Below are 23,487 nucleotides of genomic sequence, written 5' to 3' on the forward strand. Positions count from 1 at the left end.
ATGCCCACTCTAATATATATTGCAGACGCCAGGAGCATCTTATTACCATATACGATAAAAGTGCGCTGTACATCGCAAAGCACTGCATCCCATAAGAGAAAACAATACACCCACACATTATCTGAGTTCCAAAGCTCATTTAAGTATTTATTTGTTATTAAAAGGATATGGATTCAATATATTACTAAGTACAGTATACCTATAGTTACATGGTTACAACTCACACAGTAAGCAGTTAAAACATACAGTTACAGTCACAGTTACATACAGTTACAGTTACATACAGTTACATGCCAGCATACAATACCATTCCCTCAATGTATCTTATATCTCTCTGTAAAGTAATGCTGGGACTCCATCTTCCTCTGAGACCAAAACAGGAACTGCCTTCCTGTGTGATCAGCAATGTATTATCTAGTTTGGGGGAGGGGACTCTCTCTCATTCATGATGAGTCACTAGTCTCTTTGTATGTGCTAATCAGGTTAAGCCTTGAAGACATCCAAAGGGGCTGGCCTGAGCTTCCTGTCCACTGTCCTAATAAGAGTGATTTTTTTAACTTTCATACATGTAATCATAACTATTTGTTGCAATGTCCTATAACTTAATAACAAGTATCAAATTAAACTACACATTAATCTGGTTGCTTTAATAGTAAATATGACAGTTCTATCTTGTTTCGTTCAAATAATACACATACATGACATTACTTCATTATATATCATTTTAAATCATCATGATGTCTGGCGCTTGATATTATTATAATTATGTACTGTATGAAATAAGTGTTGAATCCATCTCTGTGGCATGTCCGTGTAAATGCGTGTGTTACCATATATTGCTGTGCTCGCTGCGCGTATTTGCAAGTATAGCGATTCATAATGTGTGTAGTTTGTATGTTCTCTTTATGTAATAGTTTTGACTTCGACAGTCCACCCTTTGGCAGTAAATAACTGCCATCAATTATTAACATAAGAAAAAATATTTCATACCATAGTCGGTGACCTAGACACAAGTATGTATGCATTTCGCAAATCAGACACTTGACTATATTTGGGGAAGACAGGGAGGAGGACGAGACATCCTCTATATGCACTCGGCGGTCACGGGACCACTGGTTGGGTGTGGGACAACATTCAACCTATAGAGTATGCTGGGACAGTGCTTTGGCCTACAATGTCTGATTTGCGACGAACATTTCACACATACATGTACCTACGTCTTTGTACACTGATGTTTGGATTCGATTGAGGTTCTGCTGGGTAGATGATAATGTGTGTAGTTTGTATGTTCTCTTAATGTAATATTTTTTACTTTGACATTAGCCAATAAAAGCCATATAGTCTTCTTCATTACAATGTATACATTTTTACATCTGATTGGATACTGTATATTCTTGTAAAAAGGTTATATCATTTTACAACGGTAACAATACATCACTATTCATGTGTTGCCATCGCTACAGTGCTTAGCACATGTCACAGGGGTGGTTGTTTTCCTGTGTTTCTCACATATAGGGGGTAATTCTGAGTTGATCGCAGCAGGAAAAACAATGTGCACTGCAGGGGAGGCAGATGTAACATGTGCAGAGAGTTAGATTTGGGTGGGGTGTGTTCAATCTGCAATCTAAGTTGCAGTGTAAAAATAAAGCAGCCAGTATTTACCCTGCACAGCAGCAAAATAACCCACCCAAATCTAACTCTCTCTGCACGTGTTACATCTGCCTCCCCTGCAGTGCACATTGTTTTGCCCAACTGTTAACAAAGTTCCTTCTGCGATTAACTCAGAATTACCCCCATAAAACGTTCTACATTTGTAACATAGTATAGTGTTTTTTATTGTTTGCAGGGTTTTTTAAAAGAACATTTTCTAAGCCTAATTACACAGTATTTATCTTAATCCGATGCGGGACACATAGAAAAATCAGGAGTAAAATAGTTGTTATAGATACGGCAGGATCACAAAAAATAACATTCTGGGGACCTCAGAAGACCCCCCTTGGTGTACTAATGGTTAAGTAGCAGTTATCTACTCCAGTGGCTTCTTATATTCACTCTGATTAGTACAATCAGCGCAGCGATTGTTTTGGCTCTTGATGTTGACGTGAGCACTTACTTGTATCACCTGAGCACAGGTGAATTAATTAGTACCTCATATTTTAATTTAGCCATCTGTGCTGATGCATGGATATCCCTAAAACCTGGACTGTTAGGGCTATTTCACACACACTGGGTTTGACCGGACGGCAGTGCCTTTCACACGCACCGCCTTTTTTCCCCCCCCTCTCCTAGTGATGAGCGGATTCGGTTTTACTCGGTTCTCAAAACCGAATCTTATTGGCTATCCAAAACACGTGACATCAGTGAGCCAATAAGATTCGGTTTTGAGAACCGAGTAAAACCGAATCCGCTCATCACTGCTTTGAAGTCGGAGTCTCCACGGTCTCAAGTACCTGGAGCATAGCTACAGAAGCAAACACCGTTCAATCCAAACACCAGTGTGTGTGTGAAAGGCTGCATAGCTCCCTGTGCTTCACTGACATGTTAGCACGGCCCGGTACACACCCCGGCAGCCGGCCTTTTCAGTGGATAGAGCCGGCTGGTACATGGCGGCCAAGGCCGGGCCGTGTGAAAGGACCCGATGAGCTTATGTATTCATTACAATCCCGGAACGGCAAAAAGCGGTCCGTGCCGGCTAGTGTGAAAGGGGCCATAGTGTGCCATGAGGACCGAGGTTGGGGAACACGGTTTCAGGGGCTTTACAGAGGCAGCATCTCAGGTCCTAACTCCATAGATATCTTCACACAACCTTCCCCTACATATAATGCAGCATGGAGGGGCTCAGTGAAGGAGGCATTGAAAGTGTGTAAGTGCGTGATCGGATTGCACAGAGCGTAAAAGGACAGCTGCCCGGCCTCATAATCCAGATATATCCTCACTCTGTCACAGGGGATAATGTCAGCAAAATAGATGCTGTTTCTTTTATCTATCACTGAATACTCACAATTATTCCTAGACAGACACCAGGACTTGTTATTATCACCAATGACTGACTGATCTCCTCTCCTGGCTATACTGGGGTAACACATCCCCACCCTCCACCACTCTGACTTACTGACATCCACCTCCCAGTAATGGCGCCCTGAGGAGAATCTCCTGCTGCTTATTACCTGATCACACTCAAATCTGTCAGCTGTTTGTCGATGAACGTGAGTCACATTTGACCTGGATACAGTTTTCCTGTCCTCCGATATACGCATACAAATACCAGCCGTGTTTACGTCCAGTACTATGTCTGTCACTTCTGGAACATAGATTCCCTTATTTATAGCTATTATTGTATCAGATAATGCGCATAGTGTTCTAGAGAAGAGACTCGTATCCAGAACTCCTACATCGTAGGCCAATGTATGACGTCTCTCTGTGTCCTCGGTATCACACGAGTCCCCTGTGTCTGGTTCCTGTAAGACAGTCACTGGATCAGACATGTTACACAGCTCCTCAATGTGACGCATCTTCCTGGACAGCTCGTCCTTCTTTATTTCCAGATGCTGGATCAGGTGACAGAGTGAGAGTGAAAAACACTGTTCCTGCCTGGAGATCTCACTCAGAGCTCTCTTCTCCAGGTCTTCCAGCTGTCTCCTGATGTCTCCAGACAGGCGAATGACTCTCTCTCTTATATCAGCTGATTTTTGCTGAAACTTCCTTCCTTGTACCTGCAGACTCTGGTCCCTTTCCTCGGTCTCCTTTCTCATTCTGGTCAGTTTCTGCAGAACGTTTCGTAGTTTCTCTTTCTTCTTCTTAGAGGCCTCATCCAGTGACTCCATCTGATGTCCTCTGTGTCCCCCAATCTGACAGCAGGACATACAGATACAGGCAGCGTCCTCAGTGCAGTAATATCTGAAGAGCTCCTTATGGACGGAGCATTTCCTGTTCCCCAGGGCAGTGGTGGGATCACATAAGACGTGTTCTGGTGACTTGCTGTGTACTCTCAGGTGATTATCACACAGATGAGCCTCACAATGCAGACAGGATTTAGCAGCAGGTGCAGGAGAGTGAATACAGTGAGAGCAGAAGATCCCAGTCTCCTCCTGATATGGTTGAGTAGGCCGGAGACTCCCCACTATGTTACACAGTGTTATGTTCCTCTGCAGTGCAGGACGCTCCTGACACTCTGCTCTGCATTCAGGACAGGTATAAGCTCCAGACCCCTCCTGTGTATCCGGCACACGATCAATACAGACTCGGCAGAAGTTGTGGCCACATCTCAGGGTTACAGGATCTGTATAAATGCTCAGGCAGATGGAACAGACCAGCTCCTGTCTCAGATCAGCAGACGCCATCGCTGCAGCAGAAGAGAGAAATGAAAGTGAAAGTCTGTAACACTAAAAATACCAGTTAGGTCACATTCTGCACACAGTGCGAGGCTGGGTTGTCACACACAAAGGGCCTTATTCAGATCTGTTAGCAAACCAAAACAATACACTAATGGGAAAAAACATGTGCACTGCAGGTGGGGCAGATGTAACATGTGCAGAGAGAGTTAGATTTGGGTGGGTTATATTGTTTCTGTGCAGGGTAAATACTGGCTGCTTTATTTTTACACTGCAATTTAGATTTCAGATTGAACACACCACACCCAAACCTAACTCTCTCTGCACATGTTACATCTGCCCCCCTTGCAGTGCACATGGGGGCTAATTCGGACCTGATCGCTGTGCTGCGTTTTTGCACAGTAGCGATCAGGTCTGAACTGCGCATATGCCAGCGCCGCAGTGCGCCGGCGCATGCCAGACAGCCGATGGCTGTCTCAGGCCTGCGATCGCCTCTGCCTGATTGACAGGCAGAGGCGGGAGATTGCGGGCCGGCGGCATCTAGCTGCCGTTTAGGGGGCGCAGTCTGGGCAACACAGGCGTGCCCGGACTGTTGCGGGGGGGCAGCCTCGGCAGCTGCGTGACTTCACACGTAGCCGCTGCAACCCGAGCAACGACAAGTAGCTCCCTGCCAGTGCGCAGGAGCTGCGCTTCAAGTACAAAAGCATCACTGCTGTGCAGGGGGGGGCTGACATGCGGGGGCGGACTAGCCCTGTGCTGGGCGTCCCCCCGCATGTCAGGGAAGCTGATCGTAGATATGCTAAATTAATCTAATCTACGATCAGGTCTGAATTAGGCCCTTGGAGTGCTGGAGGACGCTAATGAAGCCTAGGGAGTTTAAATGGGTATGCCTGGCGAGCAAGACAGCAGATCCCAGATGATTGTAGACTTGAGGGTTATAGAGTGCTTCTTTAGCAAACATGGCTGAAGAACACTGGAAAATGAAGACGGAAGAATGAATGCTTGGCAAACGAGGCTGAGGAGCACTGAAGAATAAAGACTTGAATGTATACATGGCAGACAAGGCTGAAGAGCACTGAAGTATAAAAACTTGCAGGCTGAAGAATGCTGCTTTGAGGACTGACAAATGAATGCCGGATAGTCGTGGCTGAAGGGCACTGCAGATGACGGAGAGGCCCCTCAACGGTCACAGTGCACACGGGGAGGCCCCCCGGAGGGCGGACAGCTACAGCTGTGGAACCAAGAAGCAGCCAGTGAGGGGTGTCGGGAATGCTTATAAAGCGGAGCTAGAGATCCTTGGAGCATAGGGAAAGCACAGGGAATTTCTGAGGGAGGTCAGAGCTGGAGCTTCTGCACAGGGCAGTAACATAAAGCACTGGCAGCATGCAAGAGTGGGCTGACCCCTTTTGCAAGAGGACGCTGCCTCCCATTGGACTGAGCATTCCACAGCTCTGACCATTGGACACAGAGAACCTTGGTCTCCAACATGGCGGCTCCCAGTGCTACAGACACACAGGAGCACGCCCCTTTACTAACCAGGTTCCCCATTTACCGCTCCCTGGAAGCTGCACCATCAATGTTGCCATCCCCGCCACGTCTCTCTACAGCCGCGCCGCCAGCAGCCAGATGGGCAAGCACCGGACCCCGGCTCAAGAGGTAACCCCCTGGCTCGTGACAGTCCCCCCCCCCCTCCTTCCTTTAAGGATGGACTCCAGACACCCCTGAGCCTTAGTAGGAGGATTCTTGGCATGAAAGATCCTTATCAGTCTAGGAGCACGGACATCCTCAGTAGAATTCCAGGATCTCTCCGGGGATGTAGTTATGTGACCGGTGGTCTCCACCAACCCCCACACCCCACCCGCTCCGAATCCCAACAGTTGGCATGTAGCAGGGACTATTCCCACTCGTGGGTGTCCACCCAAAGAGTGGGAATAGAACCTGTGGCTTCGTTGCACTCGCCGCCTCCCTTCCGGTAAGCCATACCCAACCCCCCTCCAGGCCATACCCTTTCCAGTCTATAAGGTATTGGAGATGACCATAACGTCCGCAAGAATCTAGAATCTCTTTAACTTCGAACTCTTCTCCTTGCAAAGATTAAACTTTAGCAGATCTAGGAAGGGGGCCCCGAAACCGGTTGAGGATCAACGGTCTTAAAAGAAATATGGAAAGCGTTGGAGATCTTCAAGTAGGGTGGTAACTTTACTTTAAAAGCCACAGGATTCAGAACTCTTTCAATGGGGAAGGGCCCAATAAACCTAGGGGTGATTTTCTTAGATGGAACTCAAAGTCTCAAGTTACGTGTAGAGACCCACACTCAATCTCCTACTTTGAGACTAACAGGAATGAGAAATGCAGTCCCGTTCTCTGCCTGTTCTGAATTGTGCCCAGCGTCTCCAAGCTCTGGCCTCTGCCAATTACCGATGTAGTGCCTGGTCAATGACCAGTGACCAGAAGGAGTCAACCGATGCCAATCTGGAGGTGTGCCAGCAGAGTGTCCACACGTACACAGCAGCAAGCGGTAACAGGTGCCAGTGGAAGGAGCCTGAATAGAATTGTGGTTCCAGGTGCCATGTGGTAGGACCTAGTGGTGGCAGCAAAATACCAACCCACTGTGCAGTAGGTAGAGTCAGTAACAGGTGGCTAATGACAGTAAGAGGGAATCCTTTATTGGGCCAGGTCCCGTGAGGCCCAAAACCATCTGTGATTGTTTGGTGCGGGCAGCAAGGGCGAATGAGGTCACATCCCTTAGGGGCAAGCGCTCAGGACTGCAGGAGTAGAGGTCAGGACCAGCTGCTTCTCCCCTGGGCAGCTTTTTGTGACTTGCTCGCCAGTTAGTAGCCCAAAGCATCCTTTTCTGTTATTTCCTGAAGGAAAAACTGCAAGTATCGTTTACAAAGAAATTTGGTGATCTATATGTACAAAATAAAATATACATCCCAGTATAAGATGGCAACAACAGACGTCCACGCGAGCGAAGCCGTGGACAAATGCTATTATTAAAGAAGTAATCATTTGGCTGGGACATATTGATAAGTATTCCATGGGCCTTAATTAAATTCCTCTTTTTAGAAATCTCCCCCTGAATACTTGGCTATTTTAACCCAATCAAATGCCCCGCGGCCCTAACCAAGCTCTGCCGCTGTACAATTCCCAAGACACACCATCTTTGCCAGCCTTGATCTTCTCCTTTCCAGGAGCTCGGTGGGGAGGTGCAGCAGACAGATTTGTGGGTGGTAACAGGCTATCTAGGGCATTAAGCGGTTCACGTCATTTAGCCCCACCCCCTTCACACAGCACACAGATCCATATCTCCCTGTATTGTCTTGCCATCCTGTCCACTTCACTAGGACTCTTGCGGTTTACCACCTGAAAAATTGCTTACCGGGAGGGTAAGCAAATATGAACCACACTATGATTCCGTAAGGGCCGTTTTTTCCTCTTGGGAGCTGTTGATTTAAACCCACTGTCTATATTCGATGGAGTCCGTTTTCACCCGTTTTTTAGGGAATTTTTTTTTTGTGAAAAGGCATTGCTGAAAAACGCCTCAAAATCGGTGAAAACGGGCTGTGTTTTTGCAAGCGCAGGTGAGAAGACGTGGATTCACCAATCCACATGTATTTTTGCTCCTGCTGAAGTTTTTCTGCCCAGGCGGAAAAAACGGACCTAAATGCATACCCCCCTAAGTAGTAGTTATTGGCCGCATGTCTGCAAACGTTCCTTATTCTACCACCTTCGGAAAAAGTGGGGTACTGCATCTTTGGGACATCATTGCGTGTTTCTGCCCGGCGTTCCTTTGTACCCTGGCAAAGTGAAGGACTTGACTAACTAAAACTTCTACTCGGCGGTGGCGGTGCAACGTCGCGACACCATGACGCCGTGCCCGCTGCATTTTTTCCAGCACACAGCATCATGGCGGCTCCGAATGGCGAAGCTGAGGTAATTTGCAGAGAGCCTTCCCCGGCGTTGGGTGGCAGTATGACCCTCAGCGGTTATAATGGGTATATGGGGGTGGTGGGCACAGCCAGGCAGTGCTCCACCCCATCTATCAGTGCCCCCTGGTGATGACAAGCCTTGTCAATCGGTAGTTACGACCCTGCCAGCAGGTGGTGCCCTGGCATGAGGTGTGAGGTGCTCTGGAACCTCCCTGCCTTTTGCTCTGCTGTCCACTGGAGTGGCCTCAGTGGGGAAGGGATTGCCGCTTTAAGACTATGTCAGCCGGCGGGCGGGGACACACGTGCCAAGCTGTTTCCGCTTTAAGGGAGCGCGCACGCTGAGGGGCCGAGCGCGCTCCCGCTCACAAGATCCAAGATGGCGGATCTGCTAGGTTCTATTCTGAGCTCCATGGAGCGGCCGCCCGTGGTCGGGGACAAGGAGAGCCGGCGGAAGGCCCGTGGTGAGTACGGTAGAGACGGTGAGGGGATGACGGAGGGGCAGGACATATGCGGCCGGGGCGCGGTTGCACCCGTTGCCCGGTCTCCTTCTGACATCATGCCCGGTTCCAGTCAGAGCTCTCATTGGCCGGCTCCGATACTGAGTGGCCAATCGGTGTGGAAGTCATGCCGGTGTAGCACGGTTATTGGTTGCCTGGTTCTTGGGAGACCTTATTTCGCCACAGTACGTAGCTTGGGCAAATGGGCAACCAATCGGCGAACGCTGCTCGTTTTATGTGGGCGCTGATTGGTCGCCCTGTCGCGGAGGTCGCCTGTGATTGGCTGACACAGTTTCTGGCAGTGTGAGCTTATTTATGCCAGTCTTCCTTATGTTGCCGCCTCTGTAGGCGTTGTCACTGATTGGCCGCTGTACTTGTCACTCACACTTCCCTTAAAAGGCCTGCAGCACATGACATTGGTGTGTTACACAATGGAGAGTAATGCTGTAGGTGACTGTGGCATGGTGCATAGGTGGAATGTACTGTGTGTGTATATATACATACACACACACACACACACACACACGTGTGGAAGTGGACATTTTTAAGTGGCGGTATAGAAAATGGAGGCTGTAATTATGTGTGCTCTGGAAAATGGGGCGTTGCCACTCAAAAGGGGGTGTGTCCTTCAGTGTAGTTTACCACACAATATACCCCTTATACACATTATGCACCACAATAGTAGGACCCCTTATACTATCTAGTAGTAGTGCCCCCTTTCACATTATAGCACACGGTATGAGCCAAAATTCACATTATAGCACACGGTATGAGCCAAAATTCACATTACAGCACACGGTACGAGCCAAAATTCACATTATAGCACATGGTATGAGCCAAAATTCACATTACAGCACACGGTATGAGCCAAAATTCACATTATAGCACACGGTATGAGCCAAAATTCACATTACAGCACACGGTATGAGCCAAAATTCACATTATAGCACACGGTATGAGCCAAAATTCACATTACAGCACACGGTATGAGCCAAAATTCACATTATAGCACACGGTATGAGCCAAAATTCACATTATAGCACACGGTATGAGCCAAAATTCACATTACAGCACACAGTATGAGCCAAAATTCACATTATAGCACACGGTATGAGCCAAAATTCACATTACAGCACACGGTATGAGCCAAAATTCACATTATAGCACATGGTATGAGCCAAAATTCACATTACAGCACACGGTATGAGCCAAAATTCACATTACAGCACACGGTATGATCCGAAATTCACATTACAGCACACGGTATGATCCGAAATTCACATTACAGCACACGGTATGAGCCAAAATTCATATTATACCACATGGAACAACACAAAATTCAGGGAGAGGGACAGCTAGGGCATAAAGTAGGGACTAGAGGGAGAGAAAGGCAGCAGGGTAAGATTAGCTATTTAGCAGCGGAGGTGCTGAGGATGGTGTGGTCTGCGGTGCGGTGGATGAGACTGCTGAGGATGGTGTGAGGCGGAGGAGGAGGCTGTAGGAGTTGGCGGAGGTGCAGAGGAGGCTGAAGGCGGCAGTACAGCGGAGGAGGAGGCGGCAGAGGGCGCGGTGGTGCAGCGGAGGAGGCGGCTGTGGTTGCACTCTCCTCACTCGTATCTCCAGCTGTCTCTACCTGGATGTCCCAGCGCTTTCTTACACGTAACATGTCTAAAGGTGGGTACACACTGGCCGATATATCGGCCGTTCTATTGAACGGTTGATAAATCGCGGGTCCGTTGGCCAGTGTGTACGGGCGATATGTCTGTGAACGGCCAATATATCTACCAATATATTGGCGCATCGCTGTGTGTGTACGGGTGACCATTCGGCCGCATGTACACATGCGCCGGCGGTGATTGACAGCTGAACTGGTTTGCCATGTGTACACGCCCGCCCCGTTAATGACGTCGAACCGTCCATAGATATATCTGCCAATCAATTGATCTGCAGATATATCTATCAGTGTGTACCCACCTTAAGCCTGATCTGATCATCTTTCCTCCCTCCTGCATAACCTCACCTCCCACACTCTCATTTTGATGGCATTACTATCTCCTCTAGCCCCCAAGTGCGCTGTCTTGGCGTAATCCTTGACTCCTCCCTCTCCTTCACAACACACATTCAGAACCTCTCAGTCCTGCAGCTTTCATCTCTATTTCCAGGGTCAGACACTTTCTCACCCAGGATGCCACTAAGACCCTTATCCACTCACTGGTCATCTCCAGACTGGACTACTGTAATCTCCTCCTGACTGGCATTCCTGACAATTACCTCTCTCCACTCCAATCTATCCTCAATGCTGCTGCCCGGCTCATCTTCCTCACCAAACGCACTACGTCCACCTCCCCTCTCCTACAAGACCCTTCACTGGCTCCCCTTCCCTTTCAGAATCCATTTCAAGCTTCTCACACTCGCTTACAAAGCCCTCACCCACTCCTCTCCCATCTACATCTCTGATCTTATCTCCTTTACTCTCCCCCCCGTCCTCTTCGCTCTGCTAATGCACGCCGACTCTCCTGCCTACTGATTACTTCCTCCCACTCCTACTTCTAAGATTTCTCACGTGCTGCACCACTTCTCTGGAATTCCCTACCTCTCCCCCTCAGACTCTCCACCTCTCTACAAAACTTCAAACGGGCTCTCAAAACCCACTTCTTTACCAAACCCAGTCAATCTCATCCTAACCCTCTGTTCCACGTTCTCTATGTACCCCATCTGTGTCACCCCTGTCTGTCTACCCCTCCCCTTTAGAATGTAAGCTCTCACGAGCAGGGCCCTCTTCCCTCATGTGCTTATCCTTCTCGTAGACTTTTTCTTTTCTACTCCATACTCCCTTTATCGGCAACTAACCCTCAGTTTCTGCCACCCCAACAATTTTTTGAAGAGTCCTGTCCCCTGATAGAAACATAGAAACATAGAATTTGTCGGCAGATAAGAACCACTTGGCCCATCTAGTCTGCCCCTTTTTTTTTTTTATATATTATTTTTTTTTTATCACTAACCTTATTTGTTCCTTATTTCTTTGTAAGGATATCCTTATGTCTATCCCATGCATGTTTAAATTGCTCTACTGTCTTAGCCTCTACCACCTCTGATGGGAGGCTATTCCATGCAGCCATGTTTATATATCACGTACTTGTCCTACATTGTCCTGTAATGTAAGTCGTTTCTTTCTTGTCTTGTCCATTTGTTTATGGCTTTTGGGGGTAATTCAGATCTGATCGCTGCTGTGCGTTTTTGCACAGTGGGTGATCAGGTCCAGACTGCGCGTGCGTATACACCGCAATGCGCAGGCGCGTCGGACGGCTACAACGGGCATTGCCGGTCAGCGCCAAGTTCACGCGAAGGATCCATTGGCACGGGTGTACGCAAGGTGATTGGCAGGAAGAGGCCGTTTGTGGGTGGAAACTGAGCGCTTACGGGGAGTGTCAGTGGTTTCAGGGAGGGTGTGTGACGTCCACTGCAGCCCCGAACAGCCTGATGTGATCGCACTGTAGGAGTAAGCAGCACCAGTATTTTCCCATGTATTGTTCTGCTCCATATACAGACGTATACACTTGTTATACATCACATTACCCGGCGCAGTCTCCTCCTGCGTCCTAGTCACATTGCATTGCCAGTAAGACGCATTTTCACAAAAAAGACTCCCAATGTTAGCAGAGTTGCAGGGGATCTCCGCTGCGTGGCGTAATGGTGCCAGATGTATGTGGGCGTATCGGTATGTGTATACCTGTGATTTGACTATTTTATGATTCTACAGAACAAGCGGCCAGGATCAAGAATATTAAGGAGCATGAAAAGAGACAGAAGATGGAGTTTAGGAAAAAGGTGAGTGACCAAGAGAGAGTACGATATGAGAATGCCCCTCCCCCTGCAGGGTGACAGACAGAAGGGAGCTATGAGCCTGCCCCTCCCCCTGCAGGGTGACAGACAGAAGGGAGCTTATGAGCCTGTCCCTCCCCCTGCAGGGTGACACAGACAGAAGGGAGCCTATGAGTCGGTCCCTCCCCCTACAGGGTGACACAGACAGAAGAGAGCTTATGAGCCGGTCCCTCCCCCTGCAGGGTGACACAGAAGGGAGCTTATGAGCCTGCCTGCCCTTCCCCCTGCAGGGTGACACAGACAGAAGGGAGCTTATGAGCCTGTCCCTCCCCCTGCAGGGTGACACAGACAGAAGGGAGCTATGAGCCTGTCCCTCCCCCTGCAGGGTGAAACAGACAGAAGGGAGCTATGAGCCTGCCCCTCCCCCTGCAGGGTGACACAGACAGAAGGGAGCTTATGAGCCTGTCCCTCCCCCTGCAGGGTGACACAGACAGAAGGGAGCTTATGAGCCTGTCCCTCCCCCTGCAGGGTGACACAGACAGAAGGGAGCTTATGAGCCTGTCCCTCCCCCTGCAGGGTGATTCAGACAGAAGGGAGCTATGGGCCTGCCCCTCCCCCTGCAGGGTGACACAGACAGAAGGGAGCTTATGAGCCTGTTCCTCCCACTGCAGGGTGACACAGACAGAAGGGAGCCTATGAGCCAGTCCCTCCCCCTGCAGGGTGACACAGACAGAAGGGAGCTTATGAGCCGGTCCCTCCCCCTGCAGGGTGACACAGAAGGGAGCTTATGAGCCGGTCCCTCCCCCTGCAGGGTGACAGACAGAAGGGAGCTTATGAGCCGGTCCCTCCCCCTGCAGGGTGACACAGAAGGGAGCTTATGAGCCTGCCCCTCCCCCTGCAGGGTGACAGACAGAAGGGAGCTTATGAGCCTGTCCCTCCCCCTGCAGGGTGACTCAGACAGAAGGGAGCTATGAGCCTGTCCCTCCCCCTGCAGGGTGAAACAGACAGAAGGGAGCTATGAGCCTGTCCCTCCCCCTGCAGGGTGACTCAGACAGAAGGGAGCCATGGGCCTGTCCCTCCTGCAGGGTGACACAGACAGAAGGGAGCTATGTGTATGCCCCTCCCCCTACAGGGTGACACAGAAGGGAGCTTATGAGCCTGTCCCTCCCCCTGCAGGGTGACACAGACAGAAGGGAGCTATGAGCCTGTCCCTCCCCCTGCAGGGTGACTCAGACAGAAGGGAGCCATGGGCCTGTCCCTCCTGCAGGGTGACACAGACAGAAGGGAGCTATGTGTATGCCCCTCCCCCTACAGGGTGACACAGAAGGGAGCTTATGAGCCTGTCCCTCCCCCTGCAGGGTGACACAGACAGAAGGGAGCTTATGAGCCTGTCCCTCCCCCTGCAGGGTGACACAGACAGAAGGGAGCTATGAGCCTGTCCCTCCCCCTGCAGGGTGAAACAGATAGAAGGGAGCTATGAGCCTGTCCCTCCCCCTGCAGGGTGACACAGACAGAAGGGAGCTATGAGCCTGCCCCTCCCCCTGCAGGGTGACACAGACAGAAGGGAGCTTATGAGCCTGTCCCTCCCCCTGCAGGGTGACAGACAGAAGGGAGCTTATGAGCCTGTCCCTCCCCCTGCAGGGTGACACAGACAGAAGGGAGCTTATGAGCCTGTCCCTCCCCCTGCAGGGTGACTCAGACAGAAGGGAGCTATGGGCCTGTCCCTCCCCCTGCAGGGTGACTCAGACAGAAGGGAGCTATGGGCCTGCCCCTCCCCCTGCAGGGTGACACAGACAGAAGGGAGCTATGAGCCTGTCCCTCCCCCTGCAGGGTGACACAGACAGAAGGGAGCTATGAGCCTGCCCCTCCCCCTGCAGGGTGACACAGACAGAAGGGAGCTTATGAGCCTGCCCCTCCCCCTGCAGGGTGACACAGACAGAAGGGAGCTTATGAGCCTGTCCCTCCCCCTGCAGGGTGACTCAGACAGAAGGGAGCTATGGGCTTGTCCCTCCCCCTGCAGGGTGACTCAGACAGAAGGGAGCTATGAGCCTGTCCCTCCCCCTGCAGGGTGACTCAGACAGAAGGGAGCTATGGGCCTGTCCCTCCCCCTGCAGGGTGACACAGACAGAAGGGAGCTATGAGCCTGTCCCTCCCCCTGCAGGGTGACTCAGACAGAAGGGAGCTATGAGCCTGCCCCTCCCCCTGCAGGGTGACACAGACAGAAGGGAGCTTATGAGCCTGTCCCTCCCCCTGCAGGGTGACACAGACAGAAGGGAGCTTATGAGCCGGTCCCTCCCCCTGCAGGGTGACACAGACAGAAGGGAGCTTATGAGCCTGTCCCTCCCCCTGCAGGGTGACTCAGACAGAAGGGAGCTATGGGCCTGTCCCTCCCCCTGCAGGGTGACTCAGACAGAAGGGAGCTATGAGCCTGTCCCTCCCCCTGCAGGGTGACTCAGACAGAAGGGAGCTATGAGCCTGTCCCTCCCCCTGCAGGGTGACACAGACAGAAGGGAGCTTATGAGCCGGTCCCTCCCCCTGCAGGGTGACACAGACAGAAGGGAGCTTATGAGCCGGTCCCTCCCCCTGCAGGGTGACACAGACAGAAGGGAGCTTATGAGCCTGTCCCTCCCCCTGCAGGGTGACTCGGACAGAAGGGAGCTATGGGCCTGTCCCTCCCCCTGCAGGGTGACTCAGACAGAAGGGAGCTATGAGCCTGTCCCTCCCCCTGCAGGGTGACTCAGACAGAAGGGAGCTATGGGCCTGTCCCTCCCCCTGCAGGATTACTGAGTATATTGCTGTGTTACAGATGGAGAAGGAGATCTCGGAGTTTATCCAGGACACCACTGAGACGAAGAAAAAGTTTAAGCCTATGGGGAAGATTGAGCGCAGCATCCTGTGAGTGACCTGTGTGTTGCCCTTAGTTGGCAGCGCCCCCTGCTGGTAGCTGCGTTTACTTGTAACTTGTTCCTTTTGTCTATCTTCAGCTATTTGTCCATCGCACATTTAGACTGTAAGCTCTTCGTGCCAGGCTCCTTCGTCCTCTCCCAGTATTGATATGTGTCTAAAAATGACTAAAACCTCCTAGAATCAAACATTTATTTCTACCCCCCACTGAGACGTAGGCGAAGAGCTGACGCTCACCGGGACTCGGATTGTGCACAGACACTCGAATAGTTAATATCTTGAAATATATTTCTTTAAAATATATAGTCCTAGTCCATGAATCGTATGTATGTATGTATACATACATACATACATACATACATACATTTTTATTTATTTTCTCTAACGTCGTAGTGGATACTGGGAAATGTAGTTACCATGGGGTATAGGTCGGGTCCATTGGAGCATGGCACTTCAAGAAATCAGTCAGTGTGTGCTGTTTATATTGGAACAGGGTCTTTACTACCAACGTTTTGGGGTCTCCTTCTCTCTTACAGACACGACGTGGTGGAAGTGGCCGGACTGACCTCTTTCTCGTTCGGAGAAGATGAGGAGAGCAGATACGTCATGATATTTAAGAACGTGAGTGGCCATCGGCCTGGCTCTGGGGTTTGTGTTACACTCGGTCTTGCGGTGCCGCAGATCTCACTGTGTTTCCCTCTCAGGAGTTTGCACCGTGCAACGAAGAGCTGGAGGCGTATCGTAAGGGTGAGGAGTGGGACCCGGCAAAGGCGGAGGAGAAGAGAAAGCTAAAGGTACGGGGGACGGGCTCACCAGGCCATCTACTGAACAAGGGTTCTCTGATGGGGGCAGAGCCGTATCCTAATGATGGGGACCTAGTATAGGGTGACCTCTATCTTCTAAACATTGTTGGGGAAGTAACTTGGCATACTCTGCAGCAAACGTTAATAGAGACGTGGTAATGACAGACAAAAAACAGATGGTATCAGACTGATGGGATAACGTGAAGGACGGAGGTAGAAGTTGCGGCCGTCACAGTGGGTTTTGTCCTGGGGTAGGAAATGGAGAAGCAGGTTTTCTCAGCAGACCTACCCTTTACCCTGGGGATGGTCTCTTCACCTTAAGTCTTACAACAGACAGTGGACCTTTGGGATCAACATGATGTAAACTTTTTTTTTTAAACCACAAGGTGTAGATGTAGTGTTTCCACCCCAGGACAAAGGAATCCAAATGCCTCTTCCATCTAGATGGTTTTGTGGGTGTTTGAGAAAGGAAAGGACATGGTCTCACCACAGCCTACCTAGGTTGGCTTTAATGATGCGGCTGTTGAAACTAGGGAGGCCAATCCCGGGCCATTTTTTCAATCCTGGGTATTAAGGAACTTAAGCGATTATTTGGCTTCCTGTTTGCTCTATTCGCTGCCTGGAGAGTTGAGAGTTGGTGATTCTGTGTCTTGTAGGTCCTCGTTTCTCATCTCTCATGAAAACAGGGCTATTTTCAGTTCCAAACTTTCATTTCAGACCAAGGTGGTCTCAAAACTGAGAATCTAAATCCGGAGGTTGAGATTCCAGGCTCAGACCGGCATAGGTCTCCAGAGGCAGAGCACTCTATGGCTTGTTGTAAAAGAATGGCTGATTCAAGCCCATAGGGCCAGAGAATGGTGCAAGACTGGAGATCTGTATGTCCTTCAGAGAGGTTGTCCAGTGTCTACATAAAATGTCGCCAGGTGGATTCCTTTTATAATATTCCAGACTTCCTTCATTGGTTTCTCAGTTATACCCTGGTTAGGGTACTAGCATGTTCCCGAGGGGAAGCTGTAGTGCTTTGGAATGTAACCTTAAAGTTCCCAAGCTTTTATGTCTGCTCTCTATGCCCCAGTGTCCACCATTGGAGTCTGAGACAATGATTTAAGTACAGGAATAGAATTTAGAGGGCTGTTGATCTGGTCAGTAGCCCAGTAATGGTGGCAGGTTGGTGCTTACGGTATTCTGTGTTCCCGGCAGGAGCTGGCCCGGAGGGAGGCAGAAGCCGATGCACTGCGAGGTCCGTCCTGTGTCAACCCAGCCTCCGACTACAAGGATAAATACAGCCACCTAATTGGGAAGGTTGCCGCCAAGGATGCTGCCCACACCCTGCAAGCCAACAAGACCTACGGCTGTGGTAAGGAAGGAGTAAGACCATAAAAATATATAACCATTTAGACCAAAACTGATAAAACCTCTATTGGAACGATTATTTAGACTTAAGACTTCTGTTTCAGTTTACCAGTTGTAAGTTCAGTGTATTAGTATCAATCCCGGCTGGCTCGCCAATTGTCAACTGTTGTAAATTAGATACATTTTTGGAAACATCCGTGGAAAGTGGCGCGTTTGGTAGAATAATTGCTGGTAGGTCATTTTGGGATCTCGGATTCCGACCTGCTGACACAGGTCCTTCTCGTGAGAACCCTTTTAGGATAGTGGTACCCAAATGCAATCCTCAAAACTGCAGTCCAGGCTTTAAGAATATCCGTGCTTGGGCACAGGTGACTTAATTAGTACCTCATTCAGTTTGATTTTACCATCTGTGTACAAGCAGGGATATTCCTAATACCTGGACTGTTGGGTGATATAAAGACCGCGTTTCAGAATCGCTCCTTTAGGTATTTGAATGAGAGATTATAAATGAGCAAGAAATGGAAAATCTAATTTTGCGCTCTTCAGCAGATTTGTGTCCACTGAGTGGCAGTAATAACATTGGTAGGGCTGGTAGTAAATATTAAAAGGCAGCGATCTTTTGGTCGTGGGTCAGAGCAGGTATTTGGAGACTCCAGTGGATCGGTCTGAAACAGTGGGTGGTGGGTCATGTAGTGTTGGTTGTCTCCTAATACTTCTGCATCCTTGTCCCCAGTTCCTGTTGCTAACAAGCGGGACACCCGTTCCATCGAGGAGGCCATGAATGAGATCCGCGCCAAGAAGCGCCTAAAACAAGAGGACGGGGAGTCGGCGTCCAGCAGCAATTAAGACGCTTTGGGCATCTGAGACCCAACCTGCCCCCTAGTGGTAGTGGATGGAAAGACACCGTGAAGACAGATTTTATCTGATGGATATTTTTACGTTTTTAAAACTTTTTTTTTTTGTTGTTGTCTGTGTGGGCTTTATTTCTCTTCATTTCAAAGATATTGCGCAGTAAGTCCTGTAGCGACACCTGGGCCCAGACGGACGGTAAAAAGAGAGGATTATAAAACGCTTACCTCTGTTTCCATGTTGTCTCTCCCCTGTCCGCGAGGGTGGATTTGTTATCTGAAGCTGACGCCGCTCTGACGTCCGTATCCTGCTTTTTTGGAAGAATGTTTTACTCACAGAAGAACCGGGGCCATATCGAGCAGAGTTACTCCGGGCCCCTGAGTCTGAAAGCGCCTGATTTTAGCCTGATCAATGATAATCTGCTTTTGTAATATGTTTTAAGCCTTATATTTGTAATGTTTTGGGATAGTTATATATATATATTTTTTTTTCCATATAGTTTTAGGATTTCTGATAGGACATTGTGAGTGGGAGCCACATCAGACTGTGTTTGCGGCAGCCTGCCGTTCCATCCCTGGAGGGGTTCTTTTTAGACCACAAAGAAGCTGTGATATCTCGGAGGCCATGATGTAAACCAGGGGTGGGGAACCTTCGGTCTTCCTGTTGTTGAACTACACATCCCAGCATGCCCTGCAACAGTTTTAGCATGGCCAGATAGCAAGGCATGCTGGTATGTGTAGTTCAACAACAGATGGAAGGGGCCAAAGGTGCCCCACCCCTGACGTAAAGACTCCTTTTCCCTGAGATCTGGCTTGTTGCGTTTTTAGTTTTGTTTTTAGAAGTGAGTTACTGGCTGCAAGAGAATGTTCTACAGAGAATTATTTAATTACTGATATGGAGCACCCGCCCTCTCTGCGATCGCTACGTCTGTTCTGCATATATAAGGTTATTTCCCGCCCTGACTTATTTAAAGCTACCTCTTCATTAAAGTGAACAAACCTGTTGAATTTAAAGGAACGTGTGTTTTATTTAGTTCTTATTTCTTTTTCATCCACTAGGGGGCACTGGAGTACTCTTGGGATATGGACGGCTTAGCAGAAACAAAGGCACTGAATATTTAAATTTAGAACTCTCCACCCCTCCATATCCCCGAGTACCTCAGTGTTTTTTCTGTGCTCACAGCACTAACAAGGCTTGTGTGGAGTTCCCACACTTAGTTGAAGATTTTATTAATTTATCATTTTTACTTTTAAATTTTTACTTTTTTACATCCCTTCCCAGTTTCTGGAAAAACATGGGTCCGGGATAGTGCCGCTGCAAGCAGCGCATGGCGTGTCGGTCCTCACAAAGAGCACCCTCACAGCCACAGGCAGCTCACTGCCTCCTGCAACAGCTGGACGGAGCTTACAGATAGAAGCCCGTCGCAGCCATGAAGAAGTGATCAAGCCATGAAGACGTGATCAGCTGGACGGAGCTTACACATAGAAGCCCCGTCGCAGCCATGAACGAGAGCTGCACAGAGCTTACAGATAGAAGCCCCGTCGCAGCCAGGAACAAGAGCTGGACGGAGCTTACAGATAGAAGCCCCGTCGCAGCCCTCCCTACGAGACAAGGTATGCTGGGGGGAACGGGGCGGTCTGCGCGCGCTGCCGCCCCGCTGTGTGGGGTCCGTTTTCTTTACCGCCGCCCGCACCCGCCGCTAATACCAGCGCCCGCGCCAGCCGCTCCGTCCGCGCTGTACGGACTTCAAAGCCAGGGAGACCGCCGCAGCACAGCGCTCTCACTAGCACCGCCGGAAGCCGCTACACGCCGCTCCAGCCAGCCGAACACTCGGCCGCTCTCCTCACAACGTTCCCTGCCTCCCTGCAAGGTCAGCTTCCCGGCACCCGCTCCCCGCTGCGACACGGAACACAGGGGGAGGTGGGGGGGACAAGCCACAGGCAGCGCTGCTGCAGGGAAAGATGTGTTAGTAAAATATGACAGGCTGCCACATTCATATAGGTTATATTAATAACCTAACCTGTGATTCTCCCTGTATAATAGACTATTGAGCCTATATTCACACAGAATGTATTGTAACCTGATCTGGGATTATCAGTGTAAGCATGGCATGGGGGCTATTTTAACCATGCTTCCTGTTTCTTCCTCTTTCTAATTCCAGAACGTTCCTGTCCTACAACACTACTCCACCGGAGGCGCAGGGGTGTTAGTGGGAATTTTTGCTTCAGCTTTTATATAGGCTGGCAAAGTGAATGCATTTCGGATATATATATATATATGTATATTACACACCTTAAGTAACGCTTTTACTGAGCGTGCAAGTGTCGGTCTTTGTTTATTGTGTGGTTTCCACTCCGGAACCAGTTTTCATTCCTATGCTACGCAAATGTAATGGCTGGGCTGCAATTACAATTGGCCACCGTTCGACACGAGCGGTTAGATCCGAGTCTCGGAAAAGACCGTCAAATCTAACGGATATTAATTAATTGGTCTTATACTTTAACCGTTTCTGCTGTGTTGCGGTCTGACAATTCTATGCCAAACCTCACGACGCTACATAAGGGTGAGGAGGGCACATTAGACCAGCAGTCACAAGTGCGGTTTTTTTTTACATTGATAATGACCAGTGCGTCAGTCTCTGAAGTTTACAGAGACTAAGGAGCAATGGGGTTCTTATTTAGGATATCTTAATAAGATGTTAGTAGAAACGCAAAATAACCGAATAACCGGTTCTATACCTCACAGATTTAATTCTACTTACCCATTTCCACACAGTGACATCTACATTGGAGAATCCGCCATTGGTGGATTCGTCTGTGTCAAACCTTATAAAGACCCTTCAGATGTAACATAGATTTGGGTCACTAAGGCGCTTTTTGTATGGAAACAATGACGATCACGTTATACTTATCGTTAATCAAATCGGAGAAGCTGCTAAGTAGCTATGTACAGCTTCTGCTGCCGGCTGTTAGCTCGCTTCTCGCCTTTCATCGTCGCTAGTTACAGCACGACAGGTTCTCTGGCTGCGTTCTTGGCAAGCGGAGTCAGAGGTCAAAAGAATACGGTGGCCAGAAGTTGTTTCGTCCTAAAATTGACAAATGCATTTCTCAGGCCAAGGCGGAGGGGAGAGAGTCTAGTTTCCTGCCATTGCCTCCACCGGTACCAAGACGGAAATACTCTGGTCCGGCGTTCACTTTAGACTTCAGTCCTGTCAAGGCTGTGGTACAGCCACGCCTTGTAACACCAGGGCGCTAAAATCATCAACAAGCCAGTGGCTTGACGGGCTCCCAGGCCATTTTGGATTTCCAATTGTGGTAGCGCGCCTTCAGATGTTACATTTGCCGGGATTCCAGACATCCACTGATGGATGTATCCGCAATTTAGTGTTAAAAGAAAGCTGTCTTCCGCCACTGCGTTTTTGTTGTCAAAACTGGACTGTCTCTGTCGGACGACAAGAAGGCGTTTTGGAAGATTGCCATTCAGTCTCTGCTGGATTCAGCAGTTTTTAATTCCAGCCTGGTACACCAACAAGGTCAGGGTTATTATTCCCATCTGTTTGTGGTACTGATTTCGGAGGGCTCCGTCTGTCTCAATCAGTAAGTCACTTACTACAGATTGAATATGGAATTTCTGCGGTCAGTATTTGCAGATTTGAAGCCACAAGATTGCATGATTGCGCTTGATTTCAAGGATGCGTACTTACACATTTTGATTTGGTCACCTCATCAGAGGTTCTTGCGTTTTGCAATACGCCACACAGGCTCTACCGTTTGGCCTCTCGTCAGCGCCTCGGGTATTCGCCAGAGTGATGTCTGTGATAATAGCTCATCTCAGATCCCTGGCAGTGACTATCGTTCCGTATTTAGACGATCTGCTCATGAAAACTCAGTTTCAACAGATGCTCCTCCAACTTGCGCTGATAACATACACCCCGGTTGGAGGGTCAATTTCAAGAAATCGCATCTATTTCCGTCTCTATGTGTAAGCTCCGTCCAGCTGATCACTTCAATTTCTAGGTATAATTCTCGATACGGTAAATCAAAGAATTTCCCTACTACAACAGAAAGTACAGATTATTTATCTGGTACAATAAGTGCTCAAGCCACGCACACTCTCTGTACATTTGTGTATTCCCCTATTAGGAACAATGGTGGTGGCTTTCGAAGCGCTTCAGTTCGGAAGTTTTCCCTCCCGTCCATTTCAACAATAGTGGTCGGCCTCGCATTCTGCAGATTTCCCACAGGGTGAGGTTGTCGGCAAGGGCGAGGGTGTCTCTACTCTGGGGCTCAAGGTTCACAATTTAACCGCAGGCGGCGGCTGGAATTGAATAATTCTAACGGCGAACGTGAGTCTCAGAGGTTGGGGAGCTATAGTTCAAAATTGTCAGCGACAGGGTCTCTGGGCGGATCACGACAAATTGCTGTCTAAAAATGTCCTGGAACTCCGCGCAATTTACAATGCACTACGACAAGCATTACACATGCTTCCCTCTCTTAGATTGTCCAAGTGCAGTCAGACAACGCGACTGCAGTCGCATACATCAACAAACAAGGAGGAACGAGAAGCCGCATGGCAATGCGGGAAGTAGCTAGAATCCTCAATTGACCAAAATACCACCAGGTGATATTGTCGGCAGGGTTCATTCCGGGAGTGAACAACTGGGAGGCGGATTATCTCAGCAGTCGGGATTTTCATCCAGGAGAATGGGCATTAAATCCAGAGGTGTTTCAAAAGTTGGTCCACAGGTGGAATATCCTCAGGTGGACCTGATGGCATCTCGCAACAATTACAAACGCTCCAGTATGTGTCCGGAACGAGAGATCCAAGGGCAGTGGCGGTGGATGCTCTCACAATCGCGGGCCCGTACAGCCTCGTGTATCTGTTTCCACCGTTTTCCGCTGCTCTCTGTCGCTAAAACGGAACACAAGAGAGTCCGTCACAGTCATACTGGTGATGCCTCATTGGTCTCGGAGAGCTTGGTTCTCGGATCGCCGCG

At 49.3% G+C, this 23,487-nt stretch overlaps 2 protein-coding genes across 2 annotated transcripts; one reads left to right on the forward strand and one right to left on the reverse strand.

The window, feature by feature from the left end:
• Positions 1-620: 620 nt before the first annotated feature.
• On the reverse strand, positions 621-4,341 carry LOC134935890 (E3 ubiquitin/ISG15 ligase TRIM25-like). Its single transcript, XM_063930741.1, has one exon. It carries the CDS (start codon positions 4,338-4,340, stop codon positions 2,757-2,759), a length of 1,584 nt encoding a protein of 527 aa, XP_063786811.1. The 5' UTR covers position 4,341; the 3' UTR covers positions 621-2,756.
• A 4,256-nt stretch (positions 4,342-8,597) lies between these two features.
• On the forward strand, positions 8,598-19,504 carry SPAG7 (sperm associated antigen 7). The gene is made up of 7 exons (XM_063930747.1): positions 8,598-8,724; positions 12,521-12,588; positions 15,389-15,477; positions 16,023-16,107; positions 16,191-16,280; positions 17,490-17,646; positions 18,376-19,504. Exons 1-7 carry the CDS (start codon positions 8,640-8,642, stop codon positions 18,486-18,488), a joined length of 687 nt encoding a protein of 228 aa, XP_063786817.1. The 5' UTR covers positions 8,598-8,639; the 3' UTR covers positions 18,489-19,504.
• The last annotated feature ends 3,983 nt before the right edge of the window (positions 19,505-23,487 follow it).

The sequence above is a fragment of the Pseudophryne corroboree genome, chromosome 6 (assembly GCF_028390025.1).
Source record: "Pseudophryne corroboree isolate aPseCor3 chromosome 6, aPseCor3.hap2, whole genome shotgun sequence".
NCBI lineage: Eukaryota > Metazoa > Chordata > Amphibia > Anura > Myobatrachidae > Pseudophryne > Pseudophryne corroboree.